The sequence below is a fragment of the Eleutherodactylus coqui genome, chromosome 3 (genome assembly GCF_035609145.1).
Source record: "Eleutherodactylus coqui strain aEleCoq1 chromosome 3, aEleCoq1.hap1, whole genome shotgun sequence".
Classification (NCBI taxonomy): domain Eukaryota; kingdom Metazoa; phylum Chordata; class Amphibia; order Anura; family Eleutherodactylidae; genus Eleutherodactylus; species Eleutherodactylus coqui.
The window spans coordinates 254,284,762-254,307,416 of NC_089839.1; the positions used below are offsets into that span (position 1 = coordinate 254,284,762).

Genomic DNA, 22,655 nt, shown 5'->3' on the forward strand with positions numbered 1-22,655 from the left:
TATCTATACAAAGGTTTAGAGAAGGTATTACTTGCTATAATTGGAAATTGGTCAACATTAGTAGTAAAACGCTAGAACTCGCTTAGAACTATCTTAAGGAATTAGAGAATTTGCTGTTACTCCTCATTATAATATATTGTTTTGTTTTAACAAATCCAAAACCTCTCTTCTCCCTCACTAGTAACAGTTATCTGTACACTATATACTGCTACATTTGTATATAGTTATTAATACATATATAGGGATTTATTTCTGTCCTGTTTCTACTGAATACCCACCCTCATAAAATTAAAAACAGTACTAACTAGGGAAGGAGGGGAATCTAGACCTAGAAACCCCCTCCTTGGAAGCACAAACAGCGGCTTGACCAATGAATTGTGATAATGGAAAACGTATTTCTTAAACTGAGGTAAAGGTACAAGAGGAATGAAGTTGGCACATGCAGATTTCTATAAGTATTGAATCCTTTTTTTGCTGATCTGTGCCACTGCTGCTTTCCGCTGCCAACCTCATTCACTCCAGAAAACAAAATGACTGTTGCTTTCCAGTGCTGGTGTGAGGATATCTGGAATAAAAGTCTTCAAGAATATTATCCCAAACACCCTCTTGGTGAGTTATTGCAAGACGAACCCGGATATTGAGACCAATTGAACCCCATGGTACCATTTGCAGCATGGGAATTGTTTTTGCACCTTATTCTACTTAACTCTATGACTGAAGTCTTGTACCCTGCACCATTCAGACGACGCTCTCCCTGAGCATATGGAACAGTATAGGGATCAGGTGCATCCTATTCAAGGCAAACCTAGACCTATGGTGTGGGAGCCTTTTCTCATTTTCCTCTTTTATATAATTATCCACCCTTTGGAGTGCGGCTGCACATATTTATTGTTTTTTTTTTCACTATAACATGGAATTGTTGTTTTGTAATATACTATTGGTTCTGTTTAACATTAAAAACTGCTAAAATGGAGTTGGTAACTGCAGAACCACCAAGTCCTAACCCCAGAAGCAGAGTGTATACTCTGCATGCTCATGCACCTGTCTACCCCCTGGGCTTTATGCTCATGGGAGGACCTTGAGTCTATATATACAACCACATAGTTCTAGAGAGTTCAATAGAAGTTTATAGTAAGTAGTTAAGAGAGTAAGAAGTACAGAGTACTGAAGAACTAGTCCAGTGGTGAAGGAGAGGTGTAGTTAAAAAAAACAAACAAGAAAACTACAAGAAATAAGAAACTAAGAGATTAAGGCCGGCTTCACACGAGCGTGACGGGCTCCGCCGCGGAATATTCCGTGGCGAAGCCCTTCACGGCACCCCCCAGAGACCCCATACTTACCAGCGGAATATAGCGTGAAGACCCTTACCCGCCCACCGCCGCCGTGTCATGTGACACGCCCACCACGTTACATGACGCAGCCGGCCGTGTCACGTGATGCAGCCGGCCGTGTCACGTGACGCGTCGGCCGCGTCATATAACGACGCGGCGGTGGTAGGCGGGAAAGCGTTTTCACGCTATCTTCCTCTGTGTTACAGCGGGAGATAGCGTGAACGGACGGCTTCCATTGACTGCAATGGAAGCCGTCAGCGCGTACACCCGCAGCAAATAGAGCATGCCGTGGGTGAGGACGGGAGATTTCACGGTGCGGAATTCCGCGGTGGAATTCCGCATCGTGAGCATTGTGCTATTAGGTTCAATAGAACCTAATAGCAGCGGGCAACGCAGCGGATTTTCTCCGCGAATTACGCGGCGTAAATCCGTTTGTGGGAAGGAGGTCTAAGAAAGCTAGAAGAACCAAGAAAGCAGGATAAAAAAACAGCCAAAAACAGTTTATTACCTAATTCTGAGAAAAGAGGAAAAGGTGCCAAATACATAAGTGTTTTACAGGAATATTTGCAGTAGGATTCTGATATGTAAAGGCGAATTAGACCATATTGGACGTTGCTTTGTTCTGCCTGAGCCTTCAAATAAACGAATGTTCTTGTGTTTTCACCGTTGCCCTCATCTCCTGGAGCTCCTTCCCAGAAGGAGGACCTGCACTACACTATACCACCCACCAGGAGCAAGGACCACAACCACCACCGTCATCTTTCCTTAGGTACCATAGCCGTGTGGAAGTACATGGCTAGCATGGAGCTAATGTACAAATAAAAATGCTTTGTAGATAGAGGCTAATATAGACAAAACTTCAGTTGTTTTTTTTCCCTATTACATTCTTTTTTAATATGGGTTTTTGCTACCTCACCTATCCTGACAGGAAGTTCAAAGATCACAATATCGTAGCCACCAGAGCTTATCTTTGAAAACCCACTTTCTCCTGCACTAAAATGCTGGTAAAAGTGGCCATATAAGTATTATCTGGAGAATGATTGTTATGCCAATGCAGCAATAAACATTTTAGTGCATATTAGAGACTACAGTCATTTAGACTTACTACATTTTTAATGACACAAGGCAAAAGATGAACAACTTTTCTGGAAATGGTCTTTTCAAGAAAGATAATTCGTGAAAGGTCTTTTGTCGGACTCTGCCGAAATTTTCAAACTGTGACGATTCTGTTGTACCAATTTGGTGTTATAATGCAGAGCTTCATTTACAAATCTGATGGTTGTCAGTAGAAACAGTCATCAACAGACACATCCCTAACATCTTAGCTGAGTTCCTATAATGTAGTGAGAAGTACTATACAGAGCCTGGGCTAGAATTCTACACATGAAAATTACCAGAGCAGCTGCCATATCACAGAAAAATGTGGAATTTACTGTAAATTGTGGAACTTGCGACTACCTTAGAATGTACCATTGGGCTATGATACAGGCTTTAACGAGTACAAGAAAAATAAGGCAGCGATTTTGAAAAGTTAATCATCTTTTTATGCAGAGGTTTTCTATAAATGTACTGTAAAAGGGAGTTCAAAGTTGAACATATATGTTAAGGTTCCCATAAACTAGATGTCCAATGTTAAATACAGTTATCTTGGCAATCTGAAACAAGTCAGTTCTACAGGGAAGGCTGTAACTGATTTGATGCACGCTAAACAAATAATTCTGTACCAAAATCTGCAGTTTATCAGGTGGTGCATTATTGGCTCCTTTTCAGTGAGCTATATACAGAATGCAGATATACACAACTGTATGGAATGTACAAGTCATGGTCTTTTATGATTCACAACTCTAAAACTGCCATAACCTTGTACTGAAAAATGTGCAATGTATTCTACTGTGCACAAAAAGCCACAGATATACAAGAACTTAGGTCATGGAGGAAGATTTTACTCATAGACACAAGGTTTCCTCAGTATAACTACTGATGAAGGTTAAAAAAGCTGAAAAAATACTCTTGCGCTGTCTCAACAAACAACCGAGTTTGACAATGTAATATTGTCTAAAAAGATTTATTAGAGTACAACGCGTTTCGTCGCGTAAAAGCGACTTTATCAAGTACATAAAACATTAAACCACAATGTATACTTATATAAGGACTTACATATGTGATGTGGTGATCCTGAGATAGGTTTCCGGGTGTTTGCAGCTCACATGACCTCCACGTCATGTGTGCCGCGTCAGCTAGATGGTTACCGGTGCAAAACGAAACTAAAACCACTTCCGGGTACGTGGCGATCATGTGACCTGAATGGCCACATGTATAAATAAAGATTTTAAACTTAAAAAGAATTATCAACAAAAATTGGTCAATACTAAGAGAAGATCCATTTCTAAAGAGTAGAATTTCAAACCACCCCGTGTGTGTTTTTAGGAAAAATAAAACCCTAAAAAATCTCCTAGCACCATCTTGCCCCAAAAAGGAAAAAAAGTTAAACAAAAAGTCATATAAAACTAACGGAAACGCGACAGGGGTTTTTAAATGTGGCGAAAAGAAATGCAAATGTTGTCTAAATATTACAAATAAACGCAAAGAAATAGAAATTAAAGATGGGGCACCTCTGGCCATTAAACAATACCTCACATGCAAAACCATATCAGTAATTTATTTATTAGAATGCCCGTGTGGACATAGGTATGTGGGCCGAACCATAAACTCCTTAAGGGAAAGGATAAATAAACACCGGAACAATATAAAAAATGGTTTTACAAAACACAGCATATCGCGCCATTTTTTAAATTACCACAACAAAGACTTTAGACAACTCAAAGTAACACCACTAGAAACGATATATAGCAAGTCCATCCAGAAAGTGCGCGAAAAGGAGATGTTCTGGATTTTTCGATTGGACACTTTAGTACCCAATGGACTAAATGAGGTATTGGAGAAAATCTGATCATGTCATATATACGCTTACCTTTATTTTGTGTTGTAACGTCTGTATTCTATCATATCTATGAAACCATCCTTGGATAATGCAATATTCCAACTCTATAATATATATACCTTTATGCAGCTATTCTACACCTTAAGAAACTTCATCGTCAAACGGGTAAGGAAACATAGTTTATATCTAAATGCATTATAAATTTTCAGTGTTACACTAAAAAAATGTTTTTAGACTAAAAAATTACAATATATTAAAGATGTTTTTATTTATTTAAGAATATTTATATCCCTCATTTATATATACAAAAAAATAATTAACTTATTTTTTGGCATTTCATTATTTTTTAATAGATTCTTAATATATTATCTATGGCCGCATAACTAATTAATAAGTATATACATATATATATTTTACATATATGTACCCAGATGCATGGTACAAATCCCTCATACCACAGCACAGTTGGCATCCCATAGCTCCGCCAATCTCCATATTAACGCGGTCCTACTAACCCACGTTGGGATATTGCATATACTGCGAACGTACTTACGCCATTACGCATTTTAATTAATTATTTATATATTCTATAATATTTTACACATGTATATACACAAAATTATTAATTTATTCTCAGGCAGTTTGTGTTATTGCTACGTTTTATTATGTAATAGATTCTCTCTGTATTATCTATGCCTGCATAACTATTTAATGTTGTATACATTGGTATATTTCTTTAGATATACATGTACATATAGGCATGGGATAAAACCCCCCCTTTTCACAACGTATATTGATTGCATGGTATTGTTAGACCAGTCTCCACGGCAACGTGGTACTGTTAATGCACGTTGGGAAGCTGATGACATTGCCGGCGTACCGACGTCACCACGCTACCCCACGTTGCCAGTCCCCATGGTAACACATCAATAGGTACTAACGCTATCATGCGTCTTTACGTCACTAGCGTCATGACGTCGCCCCGCGTCATGACGTTTTCACTTCAGCTGCCGGTTTCTATACCGGAGCTCATAGTGCATCTAGTCATCCGCCTATAGTATAATTACACATCTATTAGATAGCGGAGGTGGCGGTGAGTTAAAAATCTTTATTTATACATGTGGCCATTCAGGTCACATGATCGCCACGTACCCGGAAGTGGTTTCAGTTTCGTTTTGCACCGGTAACCATCTAGCTGATGTGGCACACATGACGTGGAGGTCATGTGAGCTGCAAACACCCGGAAACCTATCTCAGGATCACCACATCACATATGTAAGTCCTTATATAAGTATACATTGTGGTTTAATGTTTTATGTACTTGATAAAGTCGCTTTTACGCGACGAAACGCGTTGTACTCTAATAAATCTTTTTAGACAATATTACATTGTCAAACTCGGTTGTTTGTTGAGACAGCGCAAGAGTATTTTTTCAGCTTTTTTAACCTTCATCACGTTATCGTGGGTCCAATCCAATATTGGACACAGAAGCTCTGCAGCAGACTCCAACAACCCAGGAACCTGGTCGACACCAGAGTAACAAGACCCTTCAGAGGTCTGATAAGCAAACTTGGACAAGGAGGTGTTGGTGGGACTCCTCTCCACAGGAGTTTCCACCATACACCGGGTAAGTCCCATTTCATTTTATTTTATTTCACTTTTTCTGACCACCCAGCGTCACCCCCCAGTTAACTGGTTGAAGCGCCTCCCTGATTATCTTTTTATGTTTCAGTATAACTACTGACGCCAGAGCTAATGTAGTCCAAGTAAGGACCATTTAACATAATTAACTGAATGAAAATGGCATATTATGTCTCTGAATACCAAACATAATTGAATCAGCTTTATAAGAAGGGCTGGCCTATTCCAAATGTGAGAAATTCCGTATTCTGCTCTGTATATTGTTCTCACCAGTATCTTGGAGCAAGACTGATAACCTCACAATTCAAAGCACTAGCCAATGCTCCAAACATTAAAGGGAGGCAAAATAGAAATGAGAAATAATGGGGCTGATTTATCAATCTATTTACACCAGTTTTCTGGCAGTAACACAATGGAGAATATAAAATGATACAAGTTCGGAAAGCGCCGAAGGGTTCTTCCACCTGTTAGCTGCTACACAGATCAAATCTACTGATGCCAGGGAGAGCTGCAGAGACAATAAAGGGGATTCTCTAAAATATAGAGAGTCTCCCCCAGAGAGGTAGAAACAAAAATCTGTTAGAGAAAAAGTTGTCCAGCGCTTCAAAGAAATGTGGCAGTAGCCAGATGAAATAAAAACAGAGATGCAAATAGGGGAATAGAACGGCACTTACTCAGGAGGAGGGAGATATGACCAGCAAAAACCCCCTCCTAGAAGTGTCGACTCGTGCACAGTAAACAAGTCTCCAGCATGGATATAAAACGATCCTTTATTCTAGTGACAAGGACATAGACAACACGTTTCGGTGCTCAATAAAGGCACCTTCATCAAGCCTTCAATAACACACACTGTATAAATTACAAATATATATAGAAAGATATACATTACAGGTTCCATAGCCGGCATTCTGTAGCGTTATTGCAGTGGGAGGAGACCGCGGCATGCCGCGTCATCAGGATGAGCACGTGATCAGTGCCATCTCGTAAGGAGCATCTCTAATGATGCTTGTGGTTTGTGGAATATATCTTTGTATATCTGATGATTAATTCCCATTAATCTGCTTCTTATAAAGTTGGGAATTCTATTTGATTATACTTGCAAATAGTTTCTTCACTTAACTTTGGTTAATATGTCAGTTCAGCTAAACATTGGATTGATAGAGCGCTGATAGCAGATCAAGATAAAAAGCAATTTGACAGCAGTAAAAGGAGTTACCTTAGATCAGACAACACTGAAGCAAAGGTGAGGGATGGTGCAAAATAACAGTCAGGGCTATTTAACAGTTGAAGACGTTACTATTCCAGCGTCAGCTCTTTGCTGCTCCATTTTAGTCTTTGTTTACAGGGTTGAACCAGCGACATCATGTTGGAAACACATAATCACTGAAGTCAATCACTTGCCTCAGTGACTGGCTTTAATTTCATCCTGCATTATTTGTCATATTTCCTAAAACATTTTTATGAAAACACAAAATAATCTAAGCTTTCATATCTAGTGGGGTCACTAATATACAAAGGCATAACTAGAAGTTTCTGGGCCCCAATGTAAAATCTATTTTAGTGTTTTCTTAAGGGGCATAGGGTCCCATCCCATTCTAGGACCCAAATGAGAGTGGTTGTGATTGACAACCATGCTGCAGTGGCAACGTCCAGGATCAGAGATAACTCTGATCCTGACTATTTCACCCCTGCAGCAGATCAAGCAGTTGTGATCGCACTGCTCCCTTTAAATAACAATCACCACTTTGGCATCTGATTTGCTACCAGTCCTACACAGGCCAAATAAACAGTGTATACCAACAGACAGCTACACAATGCCATGCAGAAGTATGATATTAAATAAAAGTAAAAATCAGTAAATAAAAGTTAGGGACCCTAATGAGGCTTTAAAAAACACTGTTAAAGTTTAAAAGCTCTAAATTTAATAAAGGTTCATAAAAATAATGGACATATACAGATTTGGTTACATGTTAGAAGTCATCTATATCATTTAACATTAAAAAAAAAAAATCACAAAACTATGACAAAATCACTTTTTTATGCATTCAACAATTTATGTTCAGTGATGTTTAAAAATGTGCATCTTAGGCTTTAAATAGTGCTGTGTATATATAAGTTAAAAAAAAAAGTCTGTCTGAATGCAGGGACGCAAAAGGGAAGATTTCTTGCAGCCCCTAATGTGAAAATGGGTCCGGCTCTTCTTGGATTAAAATGAATTATATTGTTAAGAAGCTAAACAGCTTTTCAGTTCTCCTTAGATAGAAAATGTTTTTGTAAATATTCTTTTAGATTAGATACTTTTAGATTAGAATGAACCTGTATTTAGGTCTTCAGCTACTTTTAGGGCGAGCACCCACTGGCGTTTTTTTACCTGCGTTTTGCGTTTTGCGTTTTTCCTGCACAGGCATAGAGATAACATGTGTTCCTGTCCACTGGCGTTTTTTTTGCATTGCGTTTGCGTTTTTAACATAGGAACTGTCAGTTGCATATGTGTCCTTATTTTTCTGCATGGAAATTAATGGCAAAGCCGCGAAAACGCCGCGAAAACGCCGCGAAAAACGCTGCGTTTTTTTCCCGCGGGAAACGCAAACGCCAGTGGGTGCTCGCCCTTAATCATCAGACAAAATGCTTACGTGCTGTAATGGTTGCTTGTTTTCAGAGAGGACGCTGGGATTACAGACTTTGTAACTCCTTTACATCGTATCAAGTCATAAGCATTACTGTAACCTCCAAAGCAGCAGATGAAAATGTGCCGCCGATCCAAGCAAGTTGCCATATGAACGAGAACACAAATAATTACCCAAACCCTATGGTTATCTATGCATCTGTAAGCCAAGGTCTGCTGCCTGTAACTGGGGTAACAGTGACTGCTATGATTGAATCACAGAGTGGGAACGTGGTGGGAATAGAGCTTTTAGATAATGGAGCAGGTAAGAAATAAATGTGAAAATAATCATTCATTACTAGAGATGAGCGAACACCAAGATGTTCGGGTGTTCGTTATTCGGAACGAACTTCCCACGATGCTCGAGGGTTCGTTTCGAACAACGAACCCCATTGAAGTCAATGGGCGACCAGAGCATTTTTGTATTTCGCCGATGCTCGCTAAGGTTTTCATGTGTGAAAATCTGGGCAATTCAACAAAGTGATGGGAACGACACAGCAACGGATAGGGCAGGCGAGGGGCTACATGTTGGGCTGCATCTCAAGTTCACAGGTCCCACTATTAAGCCACAATATTGGCAAGAGTGGCCCCCCCCCCCTCCCAACAACTTTTACTTCTGAAAAGCCCTCATTAGCATGGCATACCTTTGCTAAGCACCACACTACCTCCAACAAAGCACAATCACTGCCTGCATGACACTCCACTGACACTTCTCCTGGGTTACATGCTGCCCAACCGCCCCCCCCTCCCCCCCCACAGCGCACACCAAAGTGTCCCTGGGCAGCCTTCAGCTGCCCTCATGCCACACCACGCTCATGTCTATTTAGAATTGCGTCTGCCATGACGAGGGACCGCAGGCACACACTGCAGAGGTTGGCACGGCTAGGCAGCGACCCTCTTTAAAAGTGGCGGAGCGATAGCCCACAATGCTGTACAGAAGCAATGAGAAATAGAATCCTGTGCCACCGCCATCAGGAGCTGCACACGTGGGCATAGCAATGGGGAACCTATGTGCCACACACTATTCATTCTGTCAAGGTGTCTGCATGCCCCAGTCAGACCGGGCTTTTTAATTCATAGACACAGGCAGGTACAACTCCCTATTGTGAAGTCCCTGTCGACCCACAGCATGGGTGGCTCCCTGGAACCCACCGGCGGTACACAGAAATATCCCATTGCATTGCCCAACACAGCTGAGGTAGTAATGTCGTGCTTAATGCAGGTGGGCTTCGGCCCACACTGCATGCCCCAGTCTGACTGGGGTTCTTTATAAGTGTACAGATGTAGTAAAAACTCCGTGTGCACCTACAGCATGGGTGGCTCCCTGGAACCCACCGGCGGTACATAGAAATATCCCATTGCATTGCCCAACACAGCTGAGGTAGTAATGTTGTGCTTAACCCTTTCCAATCCAATTTGTATATGGTTTTCCTAGGGGGCTTACTCTTTTTCTGCCGTTATACAACGGCGCTATATGCTGGCTAAAGCCAGTACTGCATGAGCTGACACGTAGGATAGGCTCCGACAGCAGAGAGGCTGGCAATATACAGTAAGAGAACCCCGACGGACGTCTACCAACAACGGAGCTGTACAGCCTTAAACCCTAATGTCTTCACAGGTCACACAGTGGACTGGAAAGGGTTAATGCAGGTGGGTTTCGGCCCACACTGCATGCCCCAGTCAGACTGGGTTTCTTTATAAGTGGAAACAGATGCATTTATAATTCCCTGTGGACCCACAGCATGGGTGGGTGCCAGGAAGCCACCGGCGGTACATAGAAATATCCCATTGCATTGCCCAACACAGCTGAGGTAGTTATGTCGTGCGTAATACAGGTGGGCTTCGGCCCACACTGCATGCCCCAGTCAGACTGGGGTTCTTTACAAGTGGACACATGTAGGTTAAACTCCCTGTGGACCCACTGCCTGGGTGGGTGCCAGGAAGCCACCGGCGGTACATAGAAATATCCCATTGCATTGCCCAACACAGCTGAGGTAGTAATGTCGTGCGTAATACAGGTGGGCTTCGGCCCACACTGCATGCCCCAGTCAGACGGGTTCTTTAGAAGTGTACAGATGTATTAAAAACTCAGTGTGCACCTACAGCATGGGTGGCTCCCTGGAACCCACCGGCGGTACATAAAAATATCCCATTGCATTGCCCAACACAGCTGAGGTAACGTCAGCTGTAATGCAGGTGGGCTAAAAATTAATTTGATTACACTGTAGGCGAGGGCCCACAAAAATTGCTGTATCAACAGTACTAATGTACATCCCAAAAATTGGCCATGGCCAGCCAAGAGGGCAGGTGAAACCCATTAATCGCTTTGGTTAATGTGGCTTAAGTGGTAACTAGGCCTGGAGGCAGCCCAGTGTAACGAAAAATTGGTTCAAGTTAAAGTTCCAATGCTTTTAAGCGCATTGAAATTTATAAAAATTGTTCTGAAAAATTATTTGAGTGAGCCTTGTGGCCCTAAGAAAAATTGCCCGTTCAGCGTGATTACGTGAGGTTTCAGGAGGAGGAGCAGGAGGAGGAGGAGGAGGAATATTAGACACAGATTGATGAAGCAGAAATGTCCCCGTTTTGGATGGTGAGAGAGAACGTAGCTTCCATCCGCGGGTGCAGCCTACGTATTGCTTACGTATCGCTGCTGTCCGCTGGTGGAGAACAGAAGTCTGGGGAAATCCAGCCTTTGTTCATCTTGATGAGTGTTAGCCTGTCGGCACTGTCGGTTGACAAGCGGCTACGCTTATCTGTGATGATTCCCCCAGCCGCACTAAACACCCTCTCCGACAAGACGCTAGCCGCAGGACAAGCAAGCACCTCCAGGGCATACAGCGCGAGTTCAGGCCACGTGTCCAGCTTCGACACCCAGTAGTTGTAGGGGGCAGAGGCGTCACCAAGGATGGTCGTGCGATCCGCTATGTACTCCCTCACCATCCTTTTACAGTGCTCCCGCCGACTCAGCCGAGACTGGGGAGCGGTGACACAGTCTTGGTGGGGAGCCATAAAGCTGGCCAGGCCCTTAAAGACTGTTGCACTGCCTGGGATGTACATGCTGCTCGATCTACGCACATCCCCTGCTACCTTGCCCTCGGTACTGCGCCTTCTGCCACTAGCGCTGTCGGCTGGGAATTTTACCATCAGCTTGTCCGCAAGGGTCCTGTGGTATAGCAACACTCTCGAACCCCTTTCCTCTTCGGGAATCAGAGTGGGCAGGTTCTCCTTATACCGTGGATCGAGCAGTGTGTACACCCAGTAATCCGTCGTGGCCAGAATGCGTGCAACGCGAGGGTCACGAGAAAGGCATCCTAACATGAAGTCAGCCATGTGTGCCAGGGTACCTGTACGCAACACATGGCTGTCTTCACTAGGAAGATCACTTTCAGGATCCTCCTCCTCCTCCTCCTCCTCAGGCCATACACGCTGAAAGGATGACAGGCAATCAGCCGGTGTACCGTCAGCAGCGGGCCAAGCTGTCTCTTCCCCCTCCTCCTCATCCTCCTCATGCTCCTCCTCCTCCTCCTGTACGCGCTGAGAAATAGACAGGAGGGTGCCCTGACTATCCAGCGGCATACTGTCTTCCCCCGCCCCCGTTTCCGAGCGCAAAGCAGCTGCCTTTATGGTTTGCAGGGAATTTCTCAAGATGCATAGCAGAGGAAATGTGACGCTAATGATTGTAGCATCGCCGCTCACCACCTGGGTAGACTCCTCAAAATTACCAAGGACATGGCAGATGTCTGCCAACCAGGCCCACTCTTCTGAAAGGAATTGAGGAGGCTGACTCCCACTGCGCCGCCCATGTTGGAGTTGGTATTCGACTATAGCTCTAAGTTGTTCATAGAGCCTGGCCAACATGTGGAGCGTAGAGTTCCACCGTGTGGGCACGTCGCACAGCAGTCGGTGCACTGGCAGCTTAAAGTGATGTTGCAGGGTGCGCAGGGTGGCAGCGTCCGTGTGGGACTTGCGGAAATGTGCGCAGAGCCGGCGCGCCTTTACGAGCAGGTCTGACAAGCGTGGGTAGCTTTTCAGAAAGCGCTGAACCACCAAATTAAAGACGTGGGCCAGGCATGGCACGTGCGTGAGGCTGCCGAGCCGCCACCAGGTTACGGCCGTTGTCACACACGACCATGCCCGGTTGGAGGCTCAGCGGCGCAAGCCAGCGGTCGGTCTGCTGTGTCAGACCCTGCAGCAGTTCGTGGGCCGTGTGCCTCTTATCGCCTAAGCTGAGTAGTTTCAGCACGGCCTGCTGACGCTTGCCCACCGCTGTGCTGCCACACCACGCGACACCGACTGCTGGCGACATGCTGCTGCTAACACATCTTGATTGCGAGACAGAGGAGGAGGAGGAGGAGGAGGGTGCTTTAGTGGAGGAAGCATACACCTCCGCAGATACCACCACCGAGCTGGGGCCCGCAATTCTGGGGGTGGGTAGGACGTGAGCGGTCCCAGGCTCTGACTCTGTCCCAGCCTCCACTAAATTCACCCAATGTGCCGTCAGGGAGATGTAGTGGCCCTGCCCGCCTGTGCTTGTCCACGTGTCCGTAGTTAAGTGGACCGTGGCAGTAACCGCGTTGGTGAGGGCGCGTACAATGTTGCGGGAGACGTGGTCGTGCAGGGCTGGGACGGCACATCGGGAAAAGTAGTGGCAACTGGGAACTGAGTAGCGCGGGGCCGCCGCCTCCATGATACTTTTGAAGGACTCCGTTTCCACAACCCTATACGGCAGCATCTCAAGGCTGATGAATTTTGCTATGCGGACGGTTAACGTTTGAGCGTGCGGGTGCGTGGCGGCGTACTTGCGCTTGCGCTCCAACAGTTGCGCAAGCGACGGCTGGACGGTGCGCTGAACTACACTGCTGGATGGGGCCGAGGACAGCGGAGGTGAGGGTGTGGGTGCAGGCCAGGAGACGGTAGTGCCTGTGTCCTGAGAGGGGGGTTGCATCTCAGTGGCAGGTTGGGGCACAGGGGGAGAGGCAGGGGTGCAAACCGGAGGCGCTGAACGGCCTTCGTCCCACCTTGCGGGGTGCTTGGCCATCATATGTCTGCGCATGGTGGTGGTGGTGAGGCTGTTGGTGTTGGCTCCCCGGCTGAGCTTTGCGCGACAAAGGTTGCACACCACTGTTCGTCGGTCGTCAGGCGTCTCTGTGAAAAACTGCCAGACCTTAGAGCACCTCGGCCTCTGCAGGGTGGCATGGCGCGAGGGGGCGCTTTGGGAAACACTTGGTGGATTATTCGGTCTGGCCCTGCCTCTACCCCTGGCCACCGCACTGCCTCTTGCAACCTGCCCTGCTGATGCCCTAGACTCCCCCTCTGAAGACCTGTCCTCCTGAGTAAGCGTTGCACACCAGGTGGGGTCAGTCACCTCATCGTCCTGCTGCTCTTCCTCCGAATCCTCTGTGCGCTGCTCCCTCGGACTTACTGCCCTTACTACTACCTCACTGCAAGACAACTGTGTCTGATCGTCATCGTCCTCCTCACCCACAGAAAGTTGTTGAGACAGTTGGCGGAAGTCCCCAGCCTCTTCCCCCGGACCCCGGGAACTTTCGAATGGTTGGGCATCAGTGACGATAAACTCCTCTGGTGGGAGAGGAACCGCTGCTGCCCAATCTAAGCAGGGGCCCGAGAACAGTTCCTGGGAGTGTTCCCGCTCCTGAGCAGGTGTTATTGTAGTGGAGTGAGGAGGCTGGGAGGAAGGAGGAGCAACAGACAGAGGATTCGGATTGGCAGCAGTGGACGGCGCAGAACTGCGGGTAGACGATAGGTTGCTCGAAGCACTTTCTGCCATCCAGGACAGGACCTGCTCACACTGCTCATTTTCTAATAACCGTCTCCCGCGTGGACCCATTAATTGGGCGATGAATGTGGGGATGCCAGAAACGTGCCTCTCTCCTAATCGCGCAGCAGTCGGCTGCGACACACCGGGATCAGGAGCTCGGGCTGTGCCCACACCCTGACTTGGCCCTCCGCATCCTCGGCCGCGTCCACGTCCTCTAGGCCTACCCCTACCCCTCAGCATGCTGTATTACCAGTGATTTGATTTCACAGGCAGGAAATAAATTGGCGCAAGACTGCAGGCCAAATATAATGTTTGCCCTTTTTGGAAAACGAAAGGCCCCACTGCCTCTAGTGAATGAATTATCTAAGTTTAATAACTGTGCTGTGTCCCTGCTTATGTGTCACAGAACGTGAGGGTAGCAGAGTTATTATAACTCTGGCAGAGTAGGTATTTTTTTCCCAATTAAGGAAAGCAAATGGCGAAGCCAGCAGTAAAGCGTAGCTGGGTGCGTCTGATTTAGCAATGTTGTTCACGCAGCTCACACGTGTCCACAGCCCTTAGGACGGACAGAGGCTGGACAAATAGATTTGTTTTCAGTTTTTTTCCACCAAAAGGCAGCACTGCGTATATTCAATGAACATGAGAAGTTTAATAACTGTGCTGTGTCCCTGCTTATGTGTCACAGAACGTGAGGGTAGCAGAGTTATTATAACTCTGGCAGAGCAGGTATTTTTTTCCCAATTAAGGAAAGCAAATGGCGAAGCCAGCAGTAAAGCGTAGCTGGGTGCGTCTGATTTTTACAGGTTGCAGACGCAGCTCACACGTGTCCACCGGCGTTAGGCCGGACAGAGGCAGGACAAATTTAATTATTTTCCGTTTTTTGGCACCAAAAGGCAGCACTGCGTATATTCAATGAATAACAACTGTGTTGTCGCCCTGCCTATACAATTCTTTCCCTGCAGTATCAATGGAGGGTGCAATGGTCTGCAGAGGCGATTTTGAGAAGCAAAAAAAAATGCAGCACAGCTAACAGCAGCCTGGACAGTACTGCACACGGTTAAATATGGCCCTAGAAAGGACCGTTGAGGTTCTTGAAGGCTACACTCACTCCTAACACTCTCCCTGCCTATGCAGCACTTCTGTCCCTAATGCCAGGTGCAACGGTCTGCAGAGGCGATTTTGAGAAAAAAAAAATTGCCACTGCTAACAGCAGCCAACACACAGCTATCAGTGGCCCTAATAAGGACCTTTGGGGGGTCTTGAAGCCTACACTAACTACCAATTCTTTCCCTACAGCAGCTCCGGTACAAACAGCGCAGTCCCTCATCTAACTCACACCGCATCTGAGGCGAACCGCGGGAGGGGCCGACTTTTATGTTCGGGTGACACCTGATCTTCCCAGCCACTCACAGCAGGGGGGTGGTATAGGGCTTGAACGTCACAGGGGGAAGTTGTAATGCCTTCCCTGTCTTTCAATTGGCCAGAAAAGCGCGCTAACGTCTCAGGGAAGGAAGTGAAAATAACCAGAACACCGCATGGTGTTCGTTACGAATAACGAACATCCCGAACACCCTAATATTCGCACGAATATCAAGCTCGGAAGAACACGTTCGCTCATCTCTATTCATTACCAATCATATTTTGAAAATGTGGAAGTCTATATAGTTTACTGTAAAGGTGGCCATACACTTTAGATTTTGTAGCTGTTAGCTGACAGCTGTCAGGACAGTGTCCGGGATATGGGGGTCCCTGATATATCCCGCAACCCCTGTCCCTGCCTACTTGCCCCCCTGGGCTAACCCCCAGGGCGACAACTGGGCGGCGGTCCCTACCCTCACTAGGGAAGCGGGACACGGGAAGACAAACAGACACTGAAGACAAACAACGGTAGAACGGTCAGACAATCCGGGTCGGCAACAGGAGGGTACGCAGTACAGGGGGGTCAGGCAAAAACGTAGTCAAGGTCCAAAAGCAGAGGTCAAGAAAGCCGGGGTCACAAACAGGAGTCAAAAGAATACGCGGGTGTAGCTGGAAGACCAAACTAACACTGGCAAGGCCTGAGAGGAAAACACACCTATTTAAATGCTGTCAGCGCTCCCGCCCCAGAAGCTGATTGGGGCGGGGAGCCTGACAGCAGCAGGGCTAATCAGGGCGGTGCTGGGGGCACGCCCCCAGTCTCACTGCACAGACAGTTACCAGGGAAGCCAGCCTGGTAGTCAAGCGACTAGAAGCACCAGCTGCCTCCCTAGCAACCCGGCGGCGACCAGTCTTACAGCGGCCCGGGGAGATCACAAGAACCGGGGTACCTCTGCGCCGTGCTCCTGTACCCCGGGTGGCCGGACCGGAGGTGCGGGCACGGCGGCCCCGAGAGTTGCCGGTTCTGACAGTACCCCCCCTTCTACGGGGGGACACCGGACCCCCATGGCCAGGTGCGGGCTTAAGCGGGAAAGCCCTGTGGAATGCCTGGACTAGGCGTGGCGCATGAACGTCCCTGGCAGGGACCCACGTCCTATCCTCAGGGCCAAATCCTCTCCAGTGGACCAGGTACTGCAGCACACCTCTAACCCGTCGGGCATCCACCAGCCTTTCTACTTCATACTCCAGTTCCCCCTGTACCAGAGAAGGAGGAGGCGGGTTCTGGGTGGGTAGAACTGGAGTCACATACTTCTTAAGTAAGCTTTTGTGAAAAACCTTGTGGACCTTCCAGGGGTCAGGAAGTGCCAACTTATATGACACCGGGTTGATGACCTGAGAAACAGTAAATGGGCCAATGAACCGAGGAGCAAGTTTCAGGGAGGGAACCTTGAGTCTCAGATTCTTGGAAGACAACAAAACTTGCTCCCCGACTACAAAAGGTGCAGAGATGGTACATCTTTTATTTGCGTATTTACGCAGTTTCTCTTGGGAACCCTGAAGGTTCTTACGAACCTGGGCCCAAACTGTGCACAGTTCCTCAGAGGATATGTCGGCGGCCGGATTGTTCGAGACCACAGGAGTGGAAAGCGAGAACCGGGGATGAAACCCATAGTTACAAAAAAAAGGTGACAATTGGGTCGACGAGTTAACATGGTTGTTGATAGCAAATTCGGCGAGAGGTAAGTAGTTGGCCCACTGATACTGGTTATCAGAGACAAACAGTCGCAGATACTGGATAAGTTCTTGGTTCATTCGTTCCGTTTGTCCGTTACTCTCGGGATGGAAAGCGGAGGAGAAGGACAAATTTACGTTTAGATTTTTACAGAAGGCTCGCCAGAAGCGAGCGACGAACTGAACCCCTCTATCTGACACAATGTCCTCGGGGATCCCATGTAACCGAACAATCTCCTTGATGAACATTTCAGACAGAAGTTTGGCGTTAGGCAACTTGCAAAGCGGAACAAAATGTGACATTTTAGAGAAACGGTCTACTATTACCCAGATGACCGTATTCCCCAGCGAGGATGGCAGATCAGTAATAAAATCCATGGACAAATGGGACCATGGCCTGGACGGAATGGGCAAGGGAAGAAGAGGACCCTCAGGACGTCTCCTGAGATTCTTCCCCCTTGCGCAAACCGGGCACGCGGACACAAATACCCGTACCTCCTTGGCCATGTGTGGCCACCAATAGAGTCTGGATACTAACTCCAGCGTACCCCTGATGCCGGGGTGTCCAGCTAGGACAGAAGCGTGTGTCTCCTCTAACACTTTCAATCTCAGTGACAATGGGACAAATAATTTGCCTTCCGGAAGGGCTTCAGGAGCAGATTGTTGAGCGGCGTGAATGAGAGGTGAAAGGTCGGAGGAGACAGCAGCGAGGACCACCCCAGGGGAGAGAATGCTCTCAGGCTCCGGCTCGGCAGGTTCCGGAGAACCAAAGCTCCTAGACAGGGCATCAGCCTTGACATTCTTAGAACCGGGTCTATAGGTAACAACAAAATTGAACCGAGAGAAGAACAAGGCCCAGCGGGCTTGCCGAGCATTTAACCTCTTAGCGGAATCTAGATAGGTGAGGTTTTTATGGTCTGTGAGTACCGTGATCTGGTGATGGGCACCTTCCAAAAAATGTCTCCACTCTTCGAAAGCCCACTTAATCGCCAGCAATTCCCGGTTGCCTATATCATAGTTCCGTTCGGTGGAAGAAAACTTCCTAGAAAAATAGGCACATGGTCTGAGGTTGGTGAGAGTGGAGGGACCTTGGGACAGTACCGCTCCCACACCAAACTCAGAGGCATCTACTTCCACCAAAAAAGGGCTGGACAGATCTGGTTGTACTAGGACAGGTGCAGAAGAGAACGCCGCCTTTAGGGTATCGAAGGCCCTCAGAGCCTCAGAAGACCAGGTCCTCACATCAGCCCCCTTTCTGGTGAGGTCCGTTAGAGGTTTAGCCACCACGGAGAAGTCTTTGATGAATTTGCGATAGTAGTTGGCGAAGCCGAGGAAGCGTTGAAGGGCTTTCAACGACCCTGGCTGGGCCCACTCCGTGATGGCTTTCACCTTTTCAGGATCCATCTGGAAGTCGCATGGCGTGATGATATACCCCAAAAATGATATCTTTTGTACCCCGAACACACATTTCTCGAGTTTAGCAAACAGCTTGTTATGTCTGAGTCGAGCTAGTACAGTCTGAACGTGAGTATGGTGACTTGGCAAGTCGGAGGAAAAAATCAAAATGTCGTCTAGATATACAACCACGAACACCCCCATGATATCCTGAAACACTGAGTTCATGTACCCCTGAAAAATGGCGGGGGCGTTACACAATCCAAAAGGCATAACTAGGTATTCAAAATGCCCGAGGGGCGTATTGAAGGCGGTTTTCCACTCATCCCCCTCCCGAATGCGGATGAGGTTGTATGCTCCCCTGAGATCAAGTTTAGAAAACCATCGGGCACCAGCGACCTGGTTGAGGAGGTCAGGAATGAGTGGAAGGGCATACTGGTTTCGTACTGTGATTTTGTTTAGCTCTCTATAGTCAATACAGGGCCGGAGGCCCCCATCCTTCTTCTCAACGAAGAAAAACCCGGCACCCACCGGGGATTCTGAGGGCCGGATGTGCCCCTTGGCCAGGCTGTCCTGGATATAGTCCCTCATGGATTCTCTCTCAGGAACCGTAACGTTATAAATGCGGCCCTTAGGAAGTTTGGCCCCAGGAATCAAGTCTATTTTACAGTCCCATTCCCTATGAGGGGGCAGAGCTTCAGATAATTGTTTGGAGAACACGTCAGAAAACTCGGAGAGGTAATCTGGTAGGGGGGTCCCCTCGCAGGTGGAGATTCCCACCTTCACCGCACAAAGGTGGTTGGCACAGCGGGGACCCCACTTTACCAGTTCCAACGTGTCCCAATTTACTACCGGGTTGTGCTCCCGGAGCCAGGGGAGGCCTAGGACGACGTCCACAGACAAATCTCTCATCACTAGAAAGGTGCAGGTTTCCACGTGTAAGGCTCCTATCGTAAACCTTACTTCAGGGGTAACCAGATGAACCACCCCTGCTTGCAATGGGGTGGAGTCCACTCCTGAAACCAGAATCGGGGTCTCTAAACGTAAAAAAACCCCGGACAGTTGAGCAACGAAATTAAAGTTAACGAAATTCGCCGCAGCCCCAGAATCAACAAAGGCTTGCCCAGTACGGTGGAAAGCATGAAATTCTAGGGTGCAAGGCAATAACATTTTGGATAACACAGGGAGTACCTTAGCTCCTAGACAGTCCTCCCGACAACTGCCTAGGAGCGGGAGTTTTCCTGCCGTGGCTTCTTAGTGCAGGTGGCAATGCGGTGACCCGGCTCCCCACAGTAGAAGCAAAGATTCTTCTTCAGGCGATATTCCCGTCGCTGCTTGGGGTTCATGGCTCCCAGTTCCATGGGCTCGGTGGTGGGAAGTGAGAGAGTCAGGTCAGTAGAAGAAGTGGGCGTGGGGAGTGGAGTGGCCCGAGCGGCGTGTCGGCCCCTCAAACGTCGGCCCGAATAGCAAGCGTCATGGCTTGCTCCAGGGTTCTAGGCTCTGGGTGGGCCACAAGTAGGTCCTTGAGACCCTCAGACAGACCGGTCAAAAATAAGTCTTTTAGGGCGGCATCGTTCCACCCGGATTCCGTACAATGTTGACGGAATTGGGAACAGTAGTCCTCCGCCATTTTACAACCCTGGCGCAGGGCCAGAAGTTTGGAGACTGCGTAGCCCGCCCGGTCGGGTTCGTCATAAATTTGACCCAGGGCGGAAAAAAAGGCGTCAAGGGATAGTCGGGCTGGAGAGCCTGCTGGTAGCGAGAAAGCCCAATTTTGGGGGTCCCCCCTCAGGCGGGTAATTACAATTCCCACTTTCTGATATTCAGTACCAGAGGAGTGGGGTCGGAGATCAAAGTAGAGCTTGCAGCTCTCTCTAAATGCAAAGAACTGACCTCTCTCTCCAGAGAAGCAGTCCGGCAGCGTGGCTCGGGGTTCTGACATAGTCCCGGGAGCGGAAGGGGGCTGCATGGGACCTGCAGCCGCCACTTGTTCCTGTAGCTGCATGCGGGCGGTTAGGTCCTGGACAAGGTTAGTAAGGACCTGGACCTGGTTCGCTAACGCAGCCACGGCCTCCATCGAGGGATTCAAAGTAGCCGGGCGGATGCACGAGTCTGACCTACCTTCGGCCAGTGTTACTGTCAGGACAGTGTCCGGGATATGGGGGTCCCTGATATATCCCGCAACCCCTGTCCCTGCCTACTTGCCCCCCTGGGCTAACCCCCAGGGCGACAACTGGGCGGCGGTCCCTACCCTCACTAGGGAAGCGGGACACGGGAAGACAAACAGACACTGAAGACAAACAACGGTAGAACGGTCAGACAATCCGGGTCGGCAACAGGAGGGTACGCAGTACAGGGGGGTCAGGCAAAAACGTAGTCAAGGTCCAAAAGCAGAGGTCAAGAAAGCCGGGGTCACAAACAGGAGTCAAAAGAATACGCGGGTGTAGCTGGAAGACCAAACTAACACTGGCAAGGCCTGAGAGGAAAACACACCTATTTAAATGCTGTCAGCGCTCCCGCCCCAGAAGCTGATTGGGGCGGGGAGCCTGACAGCAGCAGGGCTAATCAGGGCGGTGCTGGGGGCACGCCCCCAGTCTCACTGCACAGACAGTTACCAGGGAAGCCAGCCTGGTAGTCAAGCGACTAGAAGCACCAGCTGCCTCCCTAGCAACCCGGCGGCGACCAGTCTTACAGCGGCCCGGGGAGATCACAAGAACCGGGGTACCTCTGCGCCGTGCTCCTGTACCCCGGGTGGCCGGACCGGTGGTGCGGGCACGGCGGCCCCGAGAGTTGCCGGTTCTGACAACAGCTTTTTCCCACTACCCCAATACTTAATACTTTGGAGAAGCTGTTGACAGACACCTCTGGCAGCAGCTTATCTCCCATGAGAGCAAAGGATTGGACATGTTAAAATCCAATATGCCTGACCCTTCTTTCCCTCCACATCTGTATACACCTTAGAGGATTGGGAGGTCCCACTGCCATCCTTTTGTCTAAGTGTTGTGTCTGTACACATTCTGACACTATCCAATTAGTGCTGAGTGTGAGCTTTGCTTCCTGCCAGTGCAGATGCCATGACAGTATTGATAGATTTTCTCTCCCTGGAAGACAAAGAAAAAATGCAAAAGAGGAAGCTTGGTTGACTAGAGGTTTAGAGTTTTCTTTTTTTCCCCTTTGGTGTAGCAATTGTTTCATAACTGGCATATTACTGCAATGTACTACAATGGGGAAAATTAAATTAAGCTGTCATTACGCTTATTAATGTAAATGTCAAATTAACTTTTGCTACATCTATTGTTTGGAGGATGAAGTCACTGACTCAAAGTTCAAGCAGAAAACAGCCTCATTATGTCATACCCCACGTAATTTCATTTTTAAGGGTGATATAACTATTCTATTTCCTGTGCTAAACAAACCAGTAGGCAATAACAAGCCTATAATGAGAAAAGAAGTTTGGTTTGCACTCTATGTGAGTGCGGTGTCAATGGAAAGGCAAACTAACAATGATACTTCTAGACAATCCTGGCACTGACTGACTGCTCTTTGAATAGATTTTGTTCATTCATAGTGAATCTAGGGGCGCAGTGGGGGAATATTTCTCTTTGTGGACAGCACCACAGCAGAGAGCACCATAAGGGTATAGGCTGTAACATATATAAGGTGGCTTAGACCCTTGTAGTGCTCTTCTCTCCTGTGTTGCTCTCCGCAAGGAAGAAGATACCCCCCGCAGCTCACATTTATGGCTTCTTACCTAAACAACCAAAATTCTACTGTACAAAGCTGAAGGGCAACAACCCCAAAACAGCTGTATCTACA

At 47.5% G+C, this 22,655-nt stretch overlaps 1 protein-coding gene across 1 annotated transcript in view; it reads left to right on the forward strand.

The window, feature by feature from the left end:
- Positions 1–22,655, forward strand: part of LOC136620011 (calcium-activated chloride channel regulator 1-like) — a 77,103-nt gene that overhangs the window by 45,734 nt on the left and 8,714 nt on the right. The window contains exon 11 of the mRNA XM_066594742.1: positions 8,573–8,843. Coding sequence (XP_066450839.1) covers positions 8,573–8,843 — 271 coding nt within the window. The remainder of the gene's footprint in view (positions 1–8,572; positions 8,844–22,655) is intronic.